General features: G+C 37.1%; 2 protein-coding genes across 2 annotated transcripts; both read left to right on the plus strand.

Moving 5' to 3' along the window:
* The first annotated feature begins 9169 nt into the window (after positions 1-9169).
* LOC122016116 (dihydroceramide fatty acyl 2-hydroxylase FAH1-like) lies at positions 9170-11885 on the plus strand. The gene is made up of 8 exons (XM_042573310.1): positions 9170-9375; positions 10114-10191; positions 10467-10559; positions 10636-10832; positions 10932-11037; positions 11246-11392; positions 11492-11611; positions 11706-11885. Exons 2-7 carry the CDS (start codon positions 10141-10143, stop codon positions 11609-11611), a joined length of 714 nt encoding a protein of 237 aa, XP_042429244.1. The 5' UTR covers positions 9170-9375; positions 10114-10140; the 3' UTR covers positions 11706-11885.
* Positions 11886-12544: 659 nt separating this feature from the next.
* LOC122016115 lies at positions 12545-15499 on the plus strand. Its single transcript, XM_042573309.1, has 3 exons — positions 12545-13198; positions 13755-13885; positions 14459-15499. The coding sequence occupies exons 1-3, from the start codon at positions 13001-13003 to the stop codon at positions 15189-15191; spliced, it is 1062 nt and encodes a 353-aa protein (XP_042429243.1). The 5' UTR covers positions 12545-13000; the 3' UTR covers positions 15192-15499.
* The last annotated feature ends 409 nt before the right edge of the window (positions 15500-15908 follow it).

Here is a 15908-nt window from a genome sequence, read left to right on the forward strand (position 1 = left end):
TTAGAGTTTATAAACTGGTAACCAAGTTTATGAAGCCTGGAGGTTTAGAGTTCGAATCCTGGGGAAGGCAAAAATCCACTGACCAGGGGTGGAAAGTCCTAGTGAGTAACGGCACGGCCAAGGGTCGTCGGTCGACGACATTAGAGGTCGTCAAATGGGCCGACGACATAAGGGCCGACGGTCGACGACATGAGAGGTCGCCAAATGGGCCGCCAAATGGGTCAAGAGGGCCGGGTCGTTACAGAGCAGTATTAGGAAGCCGAAGTAGTTAGAACACCAAACAGACATATAGATGCTTGTATAAGAGATGATATGAAAGTCTTGGTCGAATGCCTATTTTATAAGGGATGGAAGACACCTTCTATAGTACTAAAGGCACCTTCCATAGACAAACTTTTATCTTGACAAATCTACTCCTTATCATTGATGAAGCCTTCTGCCTTATCCGACTGAAAGCGTATTCCAAGCTCCCAAAGGCGCCTTCTATTATACTGAAGGCACCTTTTGTCACTTGGAAGGAGTCTCAATAACTATTCACTCGAGGTATTTTGTTCTCTTTTTCCTTGCAAAATGTGTTAGTGCAACACAAATAAAATATACCCTGTAAAACAAAGTTGACACAATAAAATAAGTAGTGATAATTAATTGCTATTATTCTAAGATCAGGAACTAGTCGAGATCTCAATTTAGGTTTCCGAAATGGACCTAAATTGGACCGATGTCTACTATCCCCTCAACCAGGATGCGTCCTCACTAAGTCACTCTCCTCCAGTGACTTACCTTCACATACCAAGTGTCAACTTACCTCCTTGACATTAGTCTAACCCATCAGGTCTTCTTGTTGAAATCACACATCCAAACTTACCAATCGGGAATAGTACATCCTGATCTCTTGCCGGAATCGCACATTCGGACTTCAATCCATCGAAAATTGCACATCTCGACCTCCTACCAGAATCTCACATCTAGACTTTGCCAATCGGGAATCACACATCCCGACTGGACTTTCTGTCTGGTGTCTGGTCCTCTTGACCCGTTAAGTTAGTCAATCCTGCGCACTTGGTAACAAAGTTAGATCAACAACACATCTAACTTTAATCCACTTGTCATTTATCAAAACTTAGATTTGACCATTGGTGCTAAATGCACCAACACCCAGTTGGCTAGAGGGTGACAACTTTGCGACAATAGATAAGAGGTCAATTCCCGATGGGTGTATGGGGGATGAGCTGTGAGGGGCATCCGGGGTGAGCATAATCACTTTTTGCTACAATAATGACCATGTAGGTTCTACACATTACACGTTGTTTCTATAGGATTAAGTTGGGGAGGAAGCCTGCTCGAGGAGAAGGTCGGAGTTGGATTCGGGTGAGTTCAACTCCGGTTAGCCGAGAATCACCCAAGTGAAGACATCGACTACTAAAGAGCTGATCTACCACTTGGAAGGCGCCTTCCATGGCTGGAAGATGGCTTCAACGAACAATACGAAGGCGCCTTCTAGTCTTTGAAGGTGCCTTCTCTAGTAGTTAGCCAAGGATAAAGTTTTATCCTGGGCGGATATGCTCTATCCGATGGAAGGCGCCTTGGACCTCTTTGGAGGCGCCTTTAAGCTGCGGATAACTTTTTCTGGGGGCTATAAAAAGACCCCTGAACCTAGGAAATATTTAACAACTTGAACAACAAATATTGTACACTTTCTTAGTCTTTCTTTTGAGCTATCAACTTTTGTAAGAGACTTCTCTACCTACAACAAAGGAGAATTCTAGTGGAGCTTTTTCTAATGACTTGGATTAACAACCATCTAAGTTGTAACCAAGTAAATAGAATTATCCTCTTACTTTCTTTTATTTAGTTATTCAATTAATTTATTATTATTATTGTGCTAGTCTAATCTAATCAAAGGATCGAGAAAGAGGTTTATTTTTTTAGGTAATTCACCCCCTCTTGCCGACCCCGCTGCATCAACAAGTGGTATCAGATCGAGAACACCTTAGAAGGACTAACCGTCGACTGAAACACTGAGATGATGGTCGGACCGAGCATCTATTCACCAAAGTTCAACAGAGAATTCACGACATGGAAGAAACACATGGAGGTATTCTTTAAAATAGACTTTTAATTATTAAATATTGTTTTGTAGCTCCCAAAGACCCACCAGGAAATAAAAAAGAAGAACATCAATGGACCAAGAAGGAGCAAGCAGATTTCGTAGCAAATGGACGAGCCAAATTTCATCTGCTGAGCGTGCTACCTCCGCAAGAAGTTAGCAGAATCAGTGCCTACGAATCAGCAAAGGAACTTTGGGAGCAGTTCATAGAACTACACGAAGGTACGTTCGAAGCCAAGCTCATAAAACGAGATCTACTCTAGAACCAACTAACCAACCTCCGGATAAAAGAAGGAGAGTCAGTAGCACAACTATACGTCAAGATGAAGGAGTTAATAACCAGACTTATGAATCTCAGAGAATAGGTAACAAATCGAGATTCGTTAAGATATGCCTTAAATGCCTTAATAGGACACAAGACTGAACGTCTATAATAGACTCTTATTATATTTCAAAAGATCTAGAAGTAAGTACTTTAGAGAGTTTATTTTTTTTACTTTAAACTTCATGAATCTAGATATGCAAAATTGAAAAAGGAGCCTAGTCAGAACATTGCCTTAAAGGCAAGAATAGATGATCAAGACTCTGAAGTATCAATCGATGAAGATAAAGCGACGTTATTGGTAAGAACATTTAATAAGCTTATTAAATCTAATAAATTTAAGTCATAGATGAAAAAGAACTTTTGAAACAAAAGGAAGGTCTGATGCTATAATTGCAACGAAGAATGACACATCAAGGATGATTGCCCAAAGCTAAAGACAAAGGAGAAGAAGAAAGAACTAATAAAATCGAGGCACGAAAACTTAAAAGCAACATGGGACGAGACATCATTGGAGTCTGAAATTGAAGAATACGCCGGACTAGCTCTATTGACGGATCACCAAGGAGAAGATGAAAACAACTTAGAAATGAGCATCGATGAAGGGAGAGGATTCTCAGAAGAAAGTTGTGATGAAGATGGAAAATCAAAGCATGAGGTAAGTGAGGTACGTGCTTTATCTTCTCAACAATCTTATGAGTTTATCAAAATAATTTCTAAAAATATGTGTAAATTAGAAAAAAAAATATTGATTTGAAAAGATAGTTAGCTAATGCATGCCCACTAGAATTGTTTGATAATTTAAAATTAGATAATGAAAAATTGAAAACACAAATAGAAACATTGAAAGATAGCCATGCATGCTCTAACTACTTTTAAAAATTAAAGTTTAGAAAGTATGGTAGAATTAACTGATACATTATGAATCACTAGGGACAGATCAGGAAAATCCCTAGAAATTATGTCCCACTAAAATTTTTAGTGGATCCAATTGAAAGGAACCTAAATTGGGTTCTAAAATCCTTTTTAGATTAATTTTGGATAAAGTAAGTTTTGAGTATTCTTTTTCTTCTTTTCTAATTATATATTCTTTACTCAAAATCTTATCTATGCTTTAATTTATTGAATTTAGTCATCTTTATAAAATCATTTATTTTGTTAATCTTCCGATAGTACTTTTTTACTAAAATTTTTCTATGCAAAAATGAAAATATGATCTATAAAAAGTTTTTTTTTTATTTTTTTTGTTGATTTATTTCCTACAAAATTATTAAAAAAAATCATATTTTGAAAGTTAAAAAAACCTTTTAGATTTATTTTTGGAATATTTAATTTTACTGTGTTAAATCATGATATTCTTTTCATGACCCCAAGAAAATTTCTCAATTTTGTTTTCATATCTTTCCCATTTTTTTGATGTGATTAAAGGGGGAGAAATAGGTAAAGTTAAGAGGGAATAAGGGGGAGTTAGGATAATTTTTAATCCTTGTACTCATTATACAATTTTATTAACTTGTTTAAATTCATTTATCATGTTATTATTTTTTGTTTAACCCTAACTTTAACTTAGGTTGATGCACATCAAAAAGGGAGAGATTGTAAGTACCCCGTGATAGTTTTGATGTGGTCAACCAAGTCAAGTTAGGTCCTATTGTATTTAATCCTTGTGTCTAAGTGCGCAGAAGTTTAGGAATACAAGAAGTCAAGCAGAAGTCACAACTAGCGAGAAGGATGACACGGGAAAGGAGCCGACAGGCTCAGTGCATTCGAAAGACGAGATGCTACCGAAGAGTACATCGGTAGTCGAGAAAGACTTGTGCGGCGTTTGAGGGACAAGAATCCGAGGAGGAAACCTGCTTGAGGAGAAGGTCGGAGTTGTGTTTGGATGAACTCAACTTCGGTTAGTCGGAGAATCACTCAAGTTAAGAGATCAGCTACTAAAGAGCTGATCTGCCACTTGGAAGGCGCCTTCTATGGCTGGAAAGCACCTTCGATGAACAGTACGAATGCGCCTTCCAGCCTTTGAAGATGCCTTCACTAGCTGTTAGTAGAGGATAAAGTTTTATCCTCGGCGGATAAACTCTATCTGATGGAAGGTGCCTTGGACCTCTTTGGAGGCGCCTTCAAGCTGCGGATAACTTTTTCCAGGGGCTATAAAAAGACCCCTGGACCTAGAAAATATTCAATAACCTGAACAACAAGTATTGTACACTTTCCAAGTCTTTCTTTTGATCTATCAACTTCTGTAAGAAACTTCTCCGCCTACAACAAAGGAGAATTCTAGTGGAGCTTTCTTCAACGCCTTAGATTACCAATCACTTAGGTTGTAATCAAATAAATAGAATTTCCCTCTTACTTTCTTTTATTTAGTTGTTAAATTAATTCATTATTATTATTGTGCTAGTATAATCTAATCAAAGGATCGAGAAAGGGATTTATTTTTTTAGGCAATTCACTCCCCTCTTATCGACCACACTACACCAATAGGTTTGGATTAAATGGATGTGGATTTAATGTGTAGATTCAATAATCCAGTTCATTAATATTGATTGGTTGTTAATGAGGCATGGGCTATTATGGTAGATATTCCCCATAGGTTGGGTCAAGTATAAAAGGAAAGAGATAAGGTTCATTAGGGCATGCTGAACCTAGCTCTCTTCTTCCAACTTCTTCTCCCCCATTGAGAAGAAATGTGGTTTTGCTGGCTCAATCCTGTGGAAGACATCCATTGAGTTCGCGGGATATTCCGGTGACAAGTAAGAGGTTATAGTATTGCGATGGAATTATGTCAGCTATTCATGAGCTATTTTCTCATTTTCTATTGAGCTTTAGAGATTGATAGATGCTAGATCCTATTGCAAATACATCCTTTAGTATATATATGATGTATTGCAAATCTTACAATGGTATCAGAGCATAAGATTGACTTATTATCAGTTTTTAAGGCGTAAGGATTATTTTTCAATGTTTTGATACAAATATATCAATTTTTATATTTGATTTCATATGGATAAGTGAAATTAATGTATATTCGTTGAATGTAGCTTAGATAGATTAGGATTTAACCTATGAATGTTTTGATACAAATATATCAATTTTTATATTTGATTTCATATGGATGAGTGAAATTGATGTATATTCATTGAATGTAGCTCGGATAGATTAGGATTTAACCTATGAATTGAGTTTTTCACATTTTCTGCAAAGAACGAGATTGATGGAGTGATTTTAGGGCAAAAATCGCGTTCAGAAATGGACATTTTCTGATATCAATCGATTGGGAAGGTTCCCAATCAATTGGGTGTTGCATATTTATGAACAGGAGCTTCCCAAATCGATCGGTTGATCGATTTGTGCATACCAATCGATTGGCATAAGGCTTGATCAATTGGGATGCTCAAGTTTGCAAACAAAAGGGGTTGGAATCGATCTGCTGATTGATTGGTATTTATCAATTGATCAGCATGAGGAATCAATCGATTCAGGTTGTTTGATCACGACAAGAATCCAATAGGAAGCTTCTGGATCGATCCGCTGATCGATTGAGAGTACTAATTGATCAGTCAATCGATTGAAGGTTATAAGAATCAAACAGAAAGCTTCTGAATCGATCAATTTATTGATTGGTATCACTAATCGATCAATCAATCAATTGAAGGTTGCAGGAATCAAACAAAATACTTCTAGATTGATCGACTGATTGGGATTACCAATCGATTAGCCAATTGATTGAAAATCATTAGAAGCCAACAGAGAGCTTCTAGATCTATTAGCTAATCGATCGAGATTCACTAATTAATCAGTCAATTGATTAGAGTTCACTAGGTTGCCCACAGAAGGTTTCTGAATCTATTGGCGAATCGATTGGTATTAAATTAATAAACTAATTGATTGGGGTGGATGAACAAGCGAACAGAAGCCTTCTGGATTGATCAGTGGATTAATTCATGTGTTTTCAATTGATTAATCAATTGATTGACACACATGTGAATTGATTCACATCCATTCTTGATCGATTAAAAGGGTATCAATCAATTGATAACTGAATTTAACTCACTTTTCAGCAATTTCTTCCTAGATTCTTCTTCGCTCTTGCTACTTAGTCAAACCTATACTATCGCCAAAGCGAGAAATATTAGGGAGGCTAGGAGTATTAATGTAAAGGGATGTATGTCCATGCTAAGGGTGATTGACCTAAAGGAAAATAATTCTTATGACGGATATATGTTTAAGGAAGCTCACAAATTAAATTAAACTTCTTGATCATGCACATGGTGTGTCGGTCCAAAAGAAGGGGCACTGTGTGGCCGATTAGAAGCATTGTAAATGATGCTAGAAAACATACAGATTGTTTGTGATTGTTCAAGGTATACATTTGGATTATCATAAAAGGCCTACATAGAAAAGGTACTCATTTGGTATGACATGTAGAATTTTGCTCCTAGCGACACTCCGGTGGCAAAGGGTGATAAACTTAGCTTGCAACAATGCCCACGTCATGAACCCGAGATGAAGGAAATGCAGCAATTCCCTTATGCATCAGCAGTAGAGAGTTTGATATATTCTCAAGTATGTACGCGTTCGGATCTTGCGTATATTGTGGGGATGTTGGACAGATATTTGAGTAACTCTGGACCAACGCATTGGAAAGCCGAAGAAAAATTATGCGGTATTTATAAAGAACGAAGAATTACATGCTCAAATATCGCAGATCAGGTCATCTGGAGATCGTTGGATACTCAAACTCTGATTTTGTTGGATGCTTAGATAGCAGGAGGTCCACTTCAGGTTATATCTTCATGTTGGTAGAAGAGACTATATAATGGAAAAGCGTCAAATAGACGCTAATAGCCACTTCTACCATGGAGGTAGAGTTCATAGCCTGCTATGAAACTTCCAACCACGAAATATGGATGTGGAACCTTATCACAGGATTATAGATTATTGGAGGCATTGATATGCTATTGAGGATCAACTGTGATAACAAAGCTGTAGAATTTTATTCCAAGAATAATCACAGTTCATCGAAGTCTAAACACATCGACATAAAGTTTTTGACGGTTAAAGAAAACGTTTAAAATAGTCAAATAATGATAGAGCACATAAGAACATATTCTATGTTAGCGGATCCACTCACTAAGGGTTTACTATCCAAGGTGTTTTATCAGTATGTGCTGAATATGAGTTCTTCTTTTTGATGAAGTACCCATTGTGTAGGAATCTATATTTTGTATGATGCTCTATGTTCTTGAACACATATTTTTGGCTCATTGTATATACTACAATTTTTCTTATATGTGTGCATGATTTTGATTTTCTTTGACATATGGATGTCATATTTACTGTTGTGGTTTTGTATTTGTTTGTTGTAAATATAATGTGGACTCCATTTATAGTCATAAAGTTGAATCATGATTTTACCATTACAGTTTAGCATTAAGTTTTGGTAAATATGGTTTGGATCTGTTTGGGTCATAAAGAGGACTTATTGAGAATAGACACTTGTAGATCATATTTCGTGTCATTCTTATACTACACATTCATATTTGATCTATGTCGTTAATGATATTAGTACTATAATTACTGTTGGGTCTTGTTACAGTTATAGTAGCTATGACTTTTTAGTTTTATACTAATTGATTTAATGGGCGAGACTAATTAAAGGGGTATTTAACTCATAAAGTTTGGCATATTTAGCACAACTTAGGTGTGCATGGTATATAAGGAATCAAGTATAGCCCAAGTGGGAGATTGTAGGATTAAGTCTACATGGATGGAGACTAGATCCAATTGAGTTCACATGAGTAGACTTAATCTCCATAAGGTTGAGCTTACACTTGATTAACACACGCAGAACTAATTGCCATTAAAGTAACTAAACCCAATTAAGTGATCTAATGCTCCAAGCATATAAAGAGAGTTTGGATTAAATAGATGTAAATTTAATGTGTAAATCCAATAATCCGGTTCATTAACATTGATGAGCTGTTAATGAGACATGAGCTTTTATGGTAGATAGTCCCCACAGGTTGGGCTAAGTATAAAAGGGAAGAGATAATATTCATTAGGGCATACTGAACCTAGCTCTCTTCTTCTAGCTTCTTCTCCCCCATTGAGAAAAAATGTGGTTTTACCGGCTCAAACCTATGGAAGACATCCGTTGAGTTTGCGTGATATTCCGATGATAAGTAAGAGACTATAGCATTACGATGGAATCATATCAAGTATTTATGAATTATCGTTTCATTTTTTTATTAAATTTTAAAGATTGATAGAATATATATATATATATAATTTAAATTAATCAAAACTATTTTAAAATAGTTATTGCAACTACATAGCTCAATTTATATATATGCTAAAGTAGTTAATAGGTAACATATAGAGTTATTATACGTTGTAATAGGCATCGATGGTTACTTTAATAACGTTTGATAATAAATATTTTAAGCATAAAATAGCTGGTAGGACAATTTATTTGTTTAAAAGAGATATCCCGATTTATATAATTCAGGATGTCCTTTAAAATTCAAACTTTGCCTAAAAATAATTGTACGATTATTGAATTAGTTGTTTTTGAACCGGGCCGCTTTGGCCTTGTGTCAGCCTGTCACACCATTCGCATGTGCAGCATTCAATAATAATCCACCGTATCCGATTCGTTGCCGTGACGATGGCGTTGACGGCGACGGACGGCTTCTTGCAGAGAAAGAAATGGACCGGTTCAAGCGGCTTCCGAACATTACGTTCCAATTGACGGCGTCGATTCAATTCCGGACGCGGACTCGCCAAAAAAAGAAACTAAAATGCATATAACTACTCAGCGTTCGCCCCTTTCGTCGTTCCCGTTCATCCCCTCCTCCTCTTGTTCGCTGGGCCACGCCAGGAGGAAGGAGAGCTCGGCAGGCGATTTCTAGGGCTTCGACTTTGCTCCTTCTCTGTTTTGGTACGTAGTGTGGATTCATGGCTGCTGTTTTTCCCTTCTTTGTGAGGCCAAATTTTATCACTTGGTCTCGACAATGGATTTGTCTCTCTTTTCTTTTTCTTTTTCCGTTTCTCTTCCTTGCTTTTGGTTGCGATCTACTCTTTTTTTTATCTGGTTCGAGTGGCATGATTCTAGCCCACATTGTTTGCTTTCGTAAAGTAGATCTGTTTCTTTGCTTTGATAATGTGGTTAGATTTTCTGAAAATCTTTTCATTTACGTTCCTCACCGGTGCGATTCCGCTCCCTTTGTTGCTGTATTTTCCATTTTATGGCTGTCTCAAATTTTTCGCTGCATAAATGAGAAACTTCGTGTGAAAAATGTCGGTTGCGCTGTTGCTATCGAAATTGCTATCGAGTGTGATTATCACGTAAGTATAATGTTGAACATGCCAAGCCTAGAACAACATCAGTGATGAGTGTCCATCTGGTTAGCTTTCCTAAGCAGAAATTTGCTTAGCTGTGAGTGTTTGATGCATCATATTCATCAAGTTAGATTCGAGGATCTGCGACTGGAATTGCAGCACAAAACCTTGGTTTACTAAGATGCTTGAACAGGTTTTAGCTTTAGTAATTAGTATAAATTTGATATTAGTTGTCGGTCTTGTTATGTCATTCTGTCATTCACTTTTTTAATATGCGGCTAGATTACGTCTTAACTGAATGCCTTATTATTCTTATGCTACTATTTCTATATTGCAGTTTCTTTGTGTATTCTAAAGGACCAAAATGGTTGCACAGGAGTTCACAGTTGATTTGAATAAGCCTCTTGTTTTTCAGGTGCAATTCTTTAAATCTTCCTTTTTTTTTTGTTTTTTAGTTTTGTGGTAGCTAGGGTAGATTATGTCAGCGACTAGCAAATTGATGGATTATGACTTATTGTTGGATACCACAAAGCCTGAGTCTTGGTAAATTCTCCTCTTTCTCTTCACATATGAGTATAGCATCAGGATGCAATATTTTCTGAATAATGCCTTTATCTATACTGTGGTACTTCATATTTTGCAGTTAGCCTAGTAAGTTGGCACTGATTAAACTGTTACAAACATTGTAAGGTTGGTCATCTAGGAGAAGCTTATGAAGAATGGGTTCACCAACCTATAGTCAGTAAGGAAGGCCCACGTTTTTTTCAAAATGAAATTTTGGAGGTAATACACCATCCATATGTTTTACGCATCGAAAAATTTAGTGATATATTCTGATTATCTGCTTTTCTTTAATCAGTTCTTAACACGAACAGTATGGTGGGCGGTTCCAGTGATATGGCTGCCAGTTGTTTGTTGGTGTTTAGCCATGTCTATAGAAAGGGGAATAACACTCCCTCAGTTAGCTTTGGTGGTAGCGACTGGAATACTTCTATGGACCTTGATTGAGTACACTTTGCATCGGTTCCTTTTCCACATTAAAACTAAAAGCTATAGGTAGGTAAAAAGCATTGCGTGAGAACGACCATTTTCAGAGCAATTAAAGAGATATGTAACTCAATCAAGATTAATGAAACTTTTGCAACTGTGATTTAGGGGAAACACTCTGCATTATCTTATGCATGGTTGCCACCACAAACATCCAATGGATGGGCTGCGGCTAGTATTTCCCCCTGCTGCTACTGCTATTTTATGTATACCAGTAAGTTTACTTAGTTATTGTTGTATGCATAAAGTATGTTTTCTTTAATATAAGTCATGGTGGTTATTTAATTTTCTTAATTTAAATTGTCTAGAATCCATTGTTTGATTTTCTTTTTAAATTTCGTTTCGCCATGGAAATTGAATTTGCTAAACAGGCTTCACCATGACATTGCAGACTCAAAGTTATTTTCATTTTTTTTTTCTAGTTCTGGAATCTTGCTAAATTAATCTCCATTCCGACAATATCTCCTGCCTTATTCGGAGGTGGGCTATTGGGTTATGTTATGTATGACTGCACTCACTACTACCTGCATCATGGACAACCTACCGTCGAGCCTGGTAAACACTTGAAGGTTAGAATGCTCACATTTGTTTCTAGGGAACCCTTGACCTTTTCTTTTGCCAATTCAATCACGATTTTTGTTGGTAAATGTTTTCCTTTTTCATTGCAGCGGTATCATCTGAATCATCACTTCAGGATTCAAAACAAGGGCTTTGGAATAACTTCTTCACTATGGGACATTATCTTCGGTACATTGCCCACACAAAAATCACCTTCTAAGGCCACATAGGTAACGTACAATGTCAAAAGGAATTGATACTGTCAAACTTAGTATGCTTGCATCCTAATTGATTCACCTTCTTTCTTCATAACTTCTCTTGCAGATTCCATTAGTAATCTCACAGCTGGTGGTTTTATTATTTTTTTGTTTCCCAAGATGAACTTGTCATCAATCTCTACGCAAGCTAGCTTTGCATTCTTATGGCATTCGTGTACATACTGTGCACTTTGAACTCTGTATTCAGTTTGCTTGTGAGCATTGGTAGTTGTATTGATCTTGAATAGTTGAATCTTATTATAATCCTTCCCGTTGCAAAAAAAGACAAAGGTAAAGAAAAAATTATCATCACTTGTACAAAGCAATTGCCCTGGATTATCCAGTAATCTGCGCTTTTCATTCACTATATTATTCTCACAAAGCCATTGCCCTTTCACTCCTTGGGTTAAAACACAAGTATTGAATAGTTTTAATCTCCACTCTTTTCTCCAATTGATCCTTGGTTGCACAACTATAATTTTGTTTCTTGAGAGAAGATTAGGCAACGAGTCTCAAGATGCCAAGATTTTATGCTGTGCACATGTTAAATTGTTAATAATGTCTCATAATTTAATTTTAAATTTGAATTTTGTGCAAATTTATACCAAGTAAGTTGGTTTTAAAATCAACTTCTTTGTTCAGAATGAGCTAAAGTGTAATTACAATGCGAGTGCCCTCGCATATCCATTTTATTCTTTAGTTTTTGGAATGATCAGATCAGTCTATTGTAAAATATTTTTTTAAAATAAATTTAATAATAAAAAATTAATGTCAAATCTAACTTCTTCCTCTAAAATAACAAATTAAAAAATAAAATAAAAATCTTCTCCGTCGTCTTATTCTAATTTCAGTGTCCAACGCGATAATGACGTCCTACAAATCACGTTTATTGGTTTGGTGTGGTTCCGCTGCTGTTCAAAGCACCGTCTTCGCCACTCGGTTTAGCCGACACCGTCTCCTTACTTCCTTCCTTCCTTCTTGTTCTTCCGCTCCTCCCGTCGTCTTCTCGCCAGGTCAGGCGATTCGGTGCTTCCGCTCCGCTTCCCTCCTTCTAGCCTTCGATTCCACCGCTGGCGGTCGTATTTCGTTCAGATTCTCTGCGGAAGTTGAGTTCCGGGACGTCAGATCTGCTGATCTAGGGTTTTCCGGCGTCAAGATTACGGATCTTAGTTCTGTGCTGAGTCGGTTTTGCAGACGAGCTATGGGATTCCTTTTGTGTCGATTTAAATGATCAGGAGAGAAGCGAGAAACGTTAGCGCTTAGGAGAGGAGTAAAGCTCCTTTTTTTTTGTGGGAGACGACTGGATCTTGCTTGCGCTCCTTTTGGGGCTCAGGCGTGGGTGGGTGATCTAGGACTTCTGAGATGAAGGCTGGGCCTCCCCGTGGTAGCGCTCAACCGTTGTCTAACGGCGCGTTCGTCGTCGTCGATACGGTTGATACGATCGCCACATCCTCATTCGTGTCGTCTTCGCCTGATTCCTCTTCTAAAGTTAACTATATCGAGCATTGCGTATCAAGAATGGATACTCTTGCTGGTCTAGCCATAATGTATGGCGTCGAGGTAATTGGCATCTGGATTTTGTATTTCTTTCTTCACGGTTTGTATATGTTAAGCTCTTCATTCGTGCATGTTGTTTGATTCAGGGTTTTGTTGAGGGTTAGTGTGATTTTGAACACAGTGTGCTAGTTAGGAAAAAGTTTGGACTTTTGACGGTTTGCTTTAGATCCAAGATTTACTTCATCCTATTCGGGCATTAGATGACAGGTTTTATATATTTCCCATTTTTTATTAGCATCATTTAAATAATGTAAAGAAGGGGAGCCTTGACCTTGTGGTCACAGTTTGAGTCTTAGAAACAACCTCTTGCAATGTAGGGTGAGGCTACGTTCAATAGACTCAATGTGATGCGACATTTCCCTCGGACCCTCATTGGCGGGAGTTTTGTACACCAGACTACCTTTTTTTTTTAACATTCATATAATATCGTAAGGCCTTGACTGAAATTGATAGATGTTTGAAGTTATATAATCAATTGTTTCTTTCCTTTAATATTGCATGCTGGTAACATATTTGTTGACTAAGTTACTAATGCACATAACCTGTTTTTCCCATTTAGATATCAGACATAAAGAGATTAAATGGGTTGATGACAGATATAGAGATGTTTGCTCATAAGACATTGCAGATTCCTCTGCCTGGAAGGCATCCCCCAGCACCTTGTCTCTCAAATGCTTCGGTTGCTAATGGGTACTTTTCGCATATTTAGGTGTACATTTTCATGAGAACCAAAAGTTTTGCAGCATGATTCGATGATTGCACCAGAAGTTTCCTTTTTTGCAATACTTATTTCTCCAATCGTTGAACGTTGTGTGATATAAGTTTTTGTAGGTCTGGGTGATATGCTTTGATAATCGGATGTTGGTTAATAAGGGTTATTATCTAGGATTCTTTGATAATATTCTGACTCAACTTATAAAACTGATCACCTGCATAGTTTTTTGAAGGTCAATGGAAAATGTGCATTATGAACTACTGGGTCACCTGTATTATAAACAGAGGAACTAGGCTAAGTACTCAAAGAGAGTATGAGAAGTGCACTATTTGAGGTGAAAGCATTCTAGTAAACTAGTAACCACCTTCCTAATAGGTATTTTATAACTAATAATATTGGCATTTAATTGGATGGAAAACGAATCTAGTGAAACCTTGATTTGGTTGTAACCTTTCCTCTTGTTTCCAAACAATTATGTGTTTGTTGCATGTATAAAGTTCAAATTTGAGATTAACATTAATTGTTACATTGTTTTCTTAACATGCTAGAACAACAACCAGAGTACAAACACCACCTCGTCACCCTAGTAATGATGTGTTGGATTTATTCTATTCGATCCAGCACAAAACTCCAAGTGCAGTCTCCCCAGCAATGAGCAGCTTACAGGCATACTATGGTCTCGCCACTCCACCTAAGAAGAGTCCAGTTGTTGAAGGCAGAGATCTGGCAGCATATAGAAGAAACTGCTTGGCTGATGACTTGGTGCTGACTAAGCCTCCTCTTTCAGACCCAATTCCAAGTAGGCACCGGAAGACTAGAAGTTTGGTTAATGAAATTCCAATGGAAGTAGGTGAAACTACTGGCAGTAAAGCTGTTATAGAAGCTACAGAAAACAATGAGATTGAGAAATCTATCCGGAGGCGTCAAAAGAATGATTCAATCCCATCATTGTGCTCTCCTGACTTATTGTTGGAGGACAACAGTAGTGGGTTCCAAGGAAGGAAAGGAAAAAGTCTGGCAATGAGACCAAAATTGGGTAGCCGCACTGATACTGACATGAGCCACTCGAATGCTGTTCCTGATGGAGAATCCTCCATCGTTAACGGATTAATTTCAGTTAGGAAATCATCTAGCACATCGGACTTGCAGAACTCAGAGAGTAGCTCTTTTGTATGGCCAACTAGCAAATGGACTTTGAAACCAGAAGTCCTTGCGTGGCCACTGTTTGATGCCTTGCCAAAGCCTACAACTGCAAAGAAGAACAAAGCTGCTCTTGATTAGTGGCTTATTTCAAGTGATACATCATTCGTCTATACACCTGTTTTTCTAGCGACATTCTTGCAGTTAGTTGGATCAGATCTTTCCTGCTGCCATGAGAGTTAACCATGACCTTTTTTTCTTGCGAATGTTCAGTATCAAAGCTTCAGAATATTGGGAGTTGTGTTTTTTGTGCAAAACATTAATTTCTAGAGTATTGGCAGATTTATTCTTTTGTATGTACAAATGTACTCAAAGGAGGGAAATGTCAACTGTTACAGGACAGATTTAATTTGCTAAGAAAATATATGATATACCTTTAGAAACTTTAATTCTTCTCGACTGACATCTCTTGAGATGTTATCGGTGTTTGTTATGCTGCACAAGTATGCATTTCCTTGATGATTCTGTAGCTTCTTCAACTGTTTAGAAGCCAAATCCACCTATCTGTGTCACCTTTCAGAGCCATGGAGAGGTTTTCCTGAAAACACTTTTTTTTTTTTTTTGTCTTAGTCTCATTATTTGACTTCTCTATTTGAACTGGTTCAATACAGTATATCAGTACCGAAATTTCATACACAGAAAAATTATAGTGATATTGTATTAAAATTTTGATATATATGGATTTTTGATATGTATAAATTTTATAACGTTTACATTTAAATTTTGATATCGGTATCATACGTCGAATGCTAACTGATATCGTATCGAAATTTTTTGATATAATATAATATCATACTG

Source organism: Zingiber officinale, chromosome 8B (assembly GCF_018446385.1).
Source record: "Zingiber officinale cultivar Zhangliang chromosome 8B, Zo_v1.1, whole genome shotgun sequence".
In the NCBI taxonomy this organism is placed as follows: domain Eukaryota; kingdom Viridiplantae; phylum Streptophyta; class Magnoliopsida; order Zingiberales; family Zingiberaceae; genus Zingiber; species Zingiber officinale.

Coding starts and splice junctions, on each gene's coding strand:
- LOC122016116 (XM_042573310.1), top strand. CDS start 10,141: ATGGTTGCACAGGAGTTCACAGTTGATTTGAATAAGCCTCTTGTTTTT. Junction 10,192..10,466: donor ATAAGCCTCTTGTTTTTCAG/GTGCAATTCTTT, acceptor AAACATTGTAAG/GTTGGTCATCTAGGAGAAGC. Junction 11,393..11,491: donor AGCCTGGTAAACACTTGAAG/GTTAGAATGCTC, acceptor TTTTCATTGCAG/CGGTATCATCTGAATCATCA.
- LOC122016115 (XM_042573309.1), top strand. CDS start 13,001: ATGAAGGCTGGGCCTCCCCGTGGTAGCGCTCAACCGTTGTCTAACGGC. Junction 13,199..13,754: donor CCATAATGTATGGCGTCGAG/GTAATTGGCATC, acceptor TTTCCCATTTAG/ATATCAGACATAAAGAGATT. Junction 13,886..14,458: donor AATGCTTCGGTTGCTAATGG/GTACTTTTCGCA, acceptor TTAACATGCTAG/AACAACAACCAGAGTACAAA.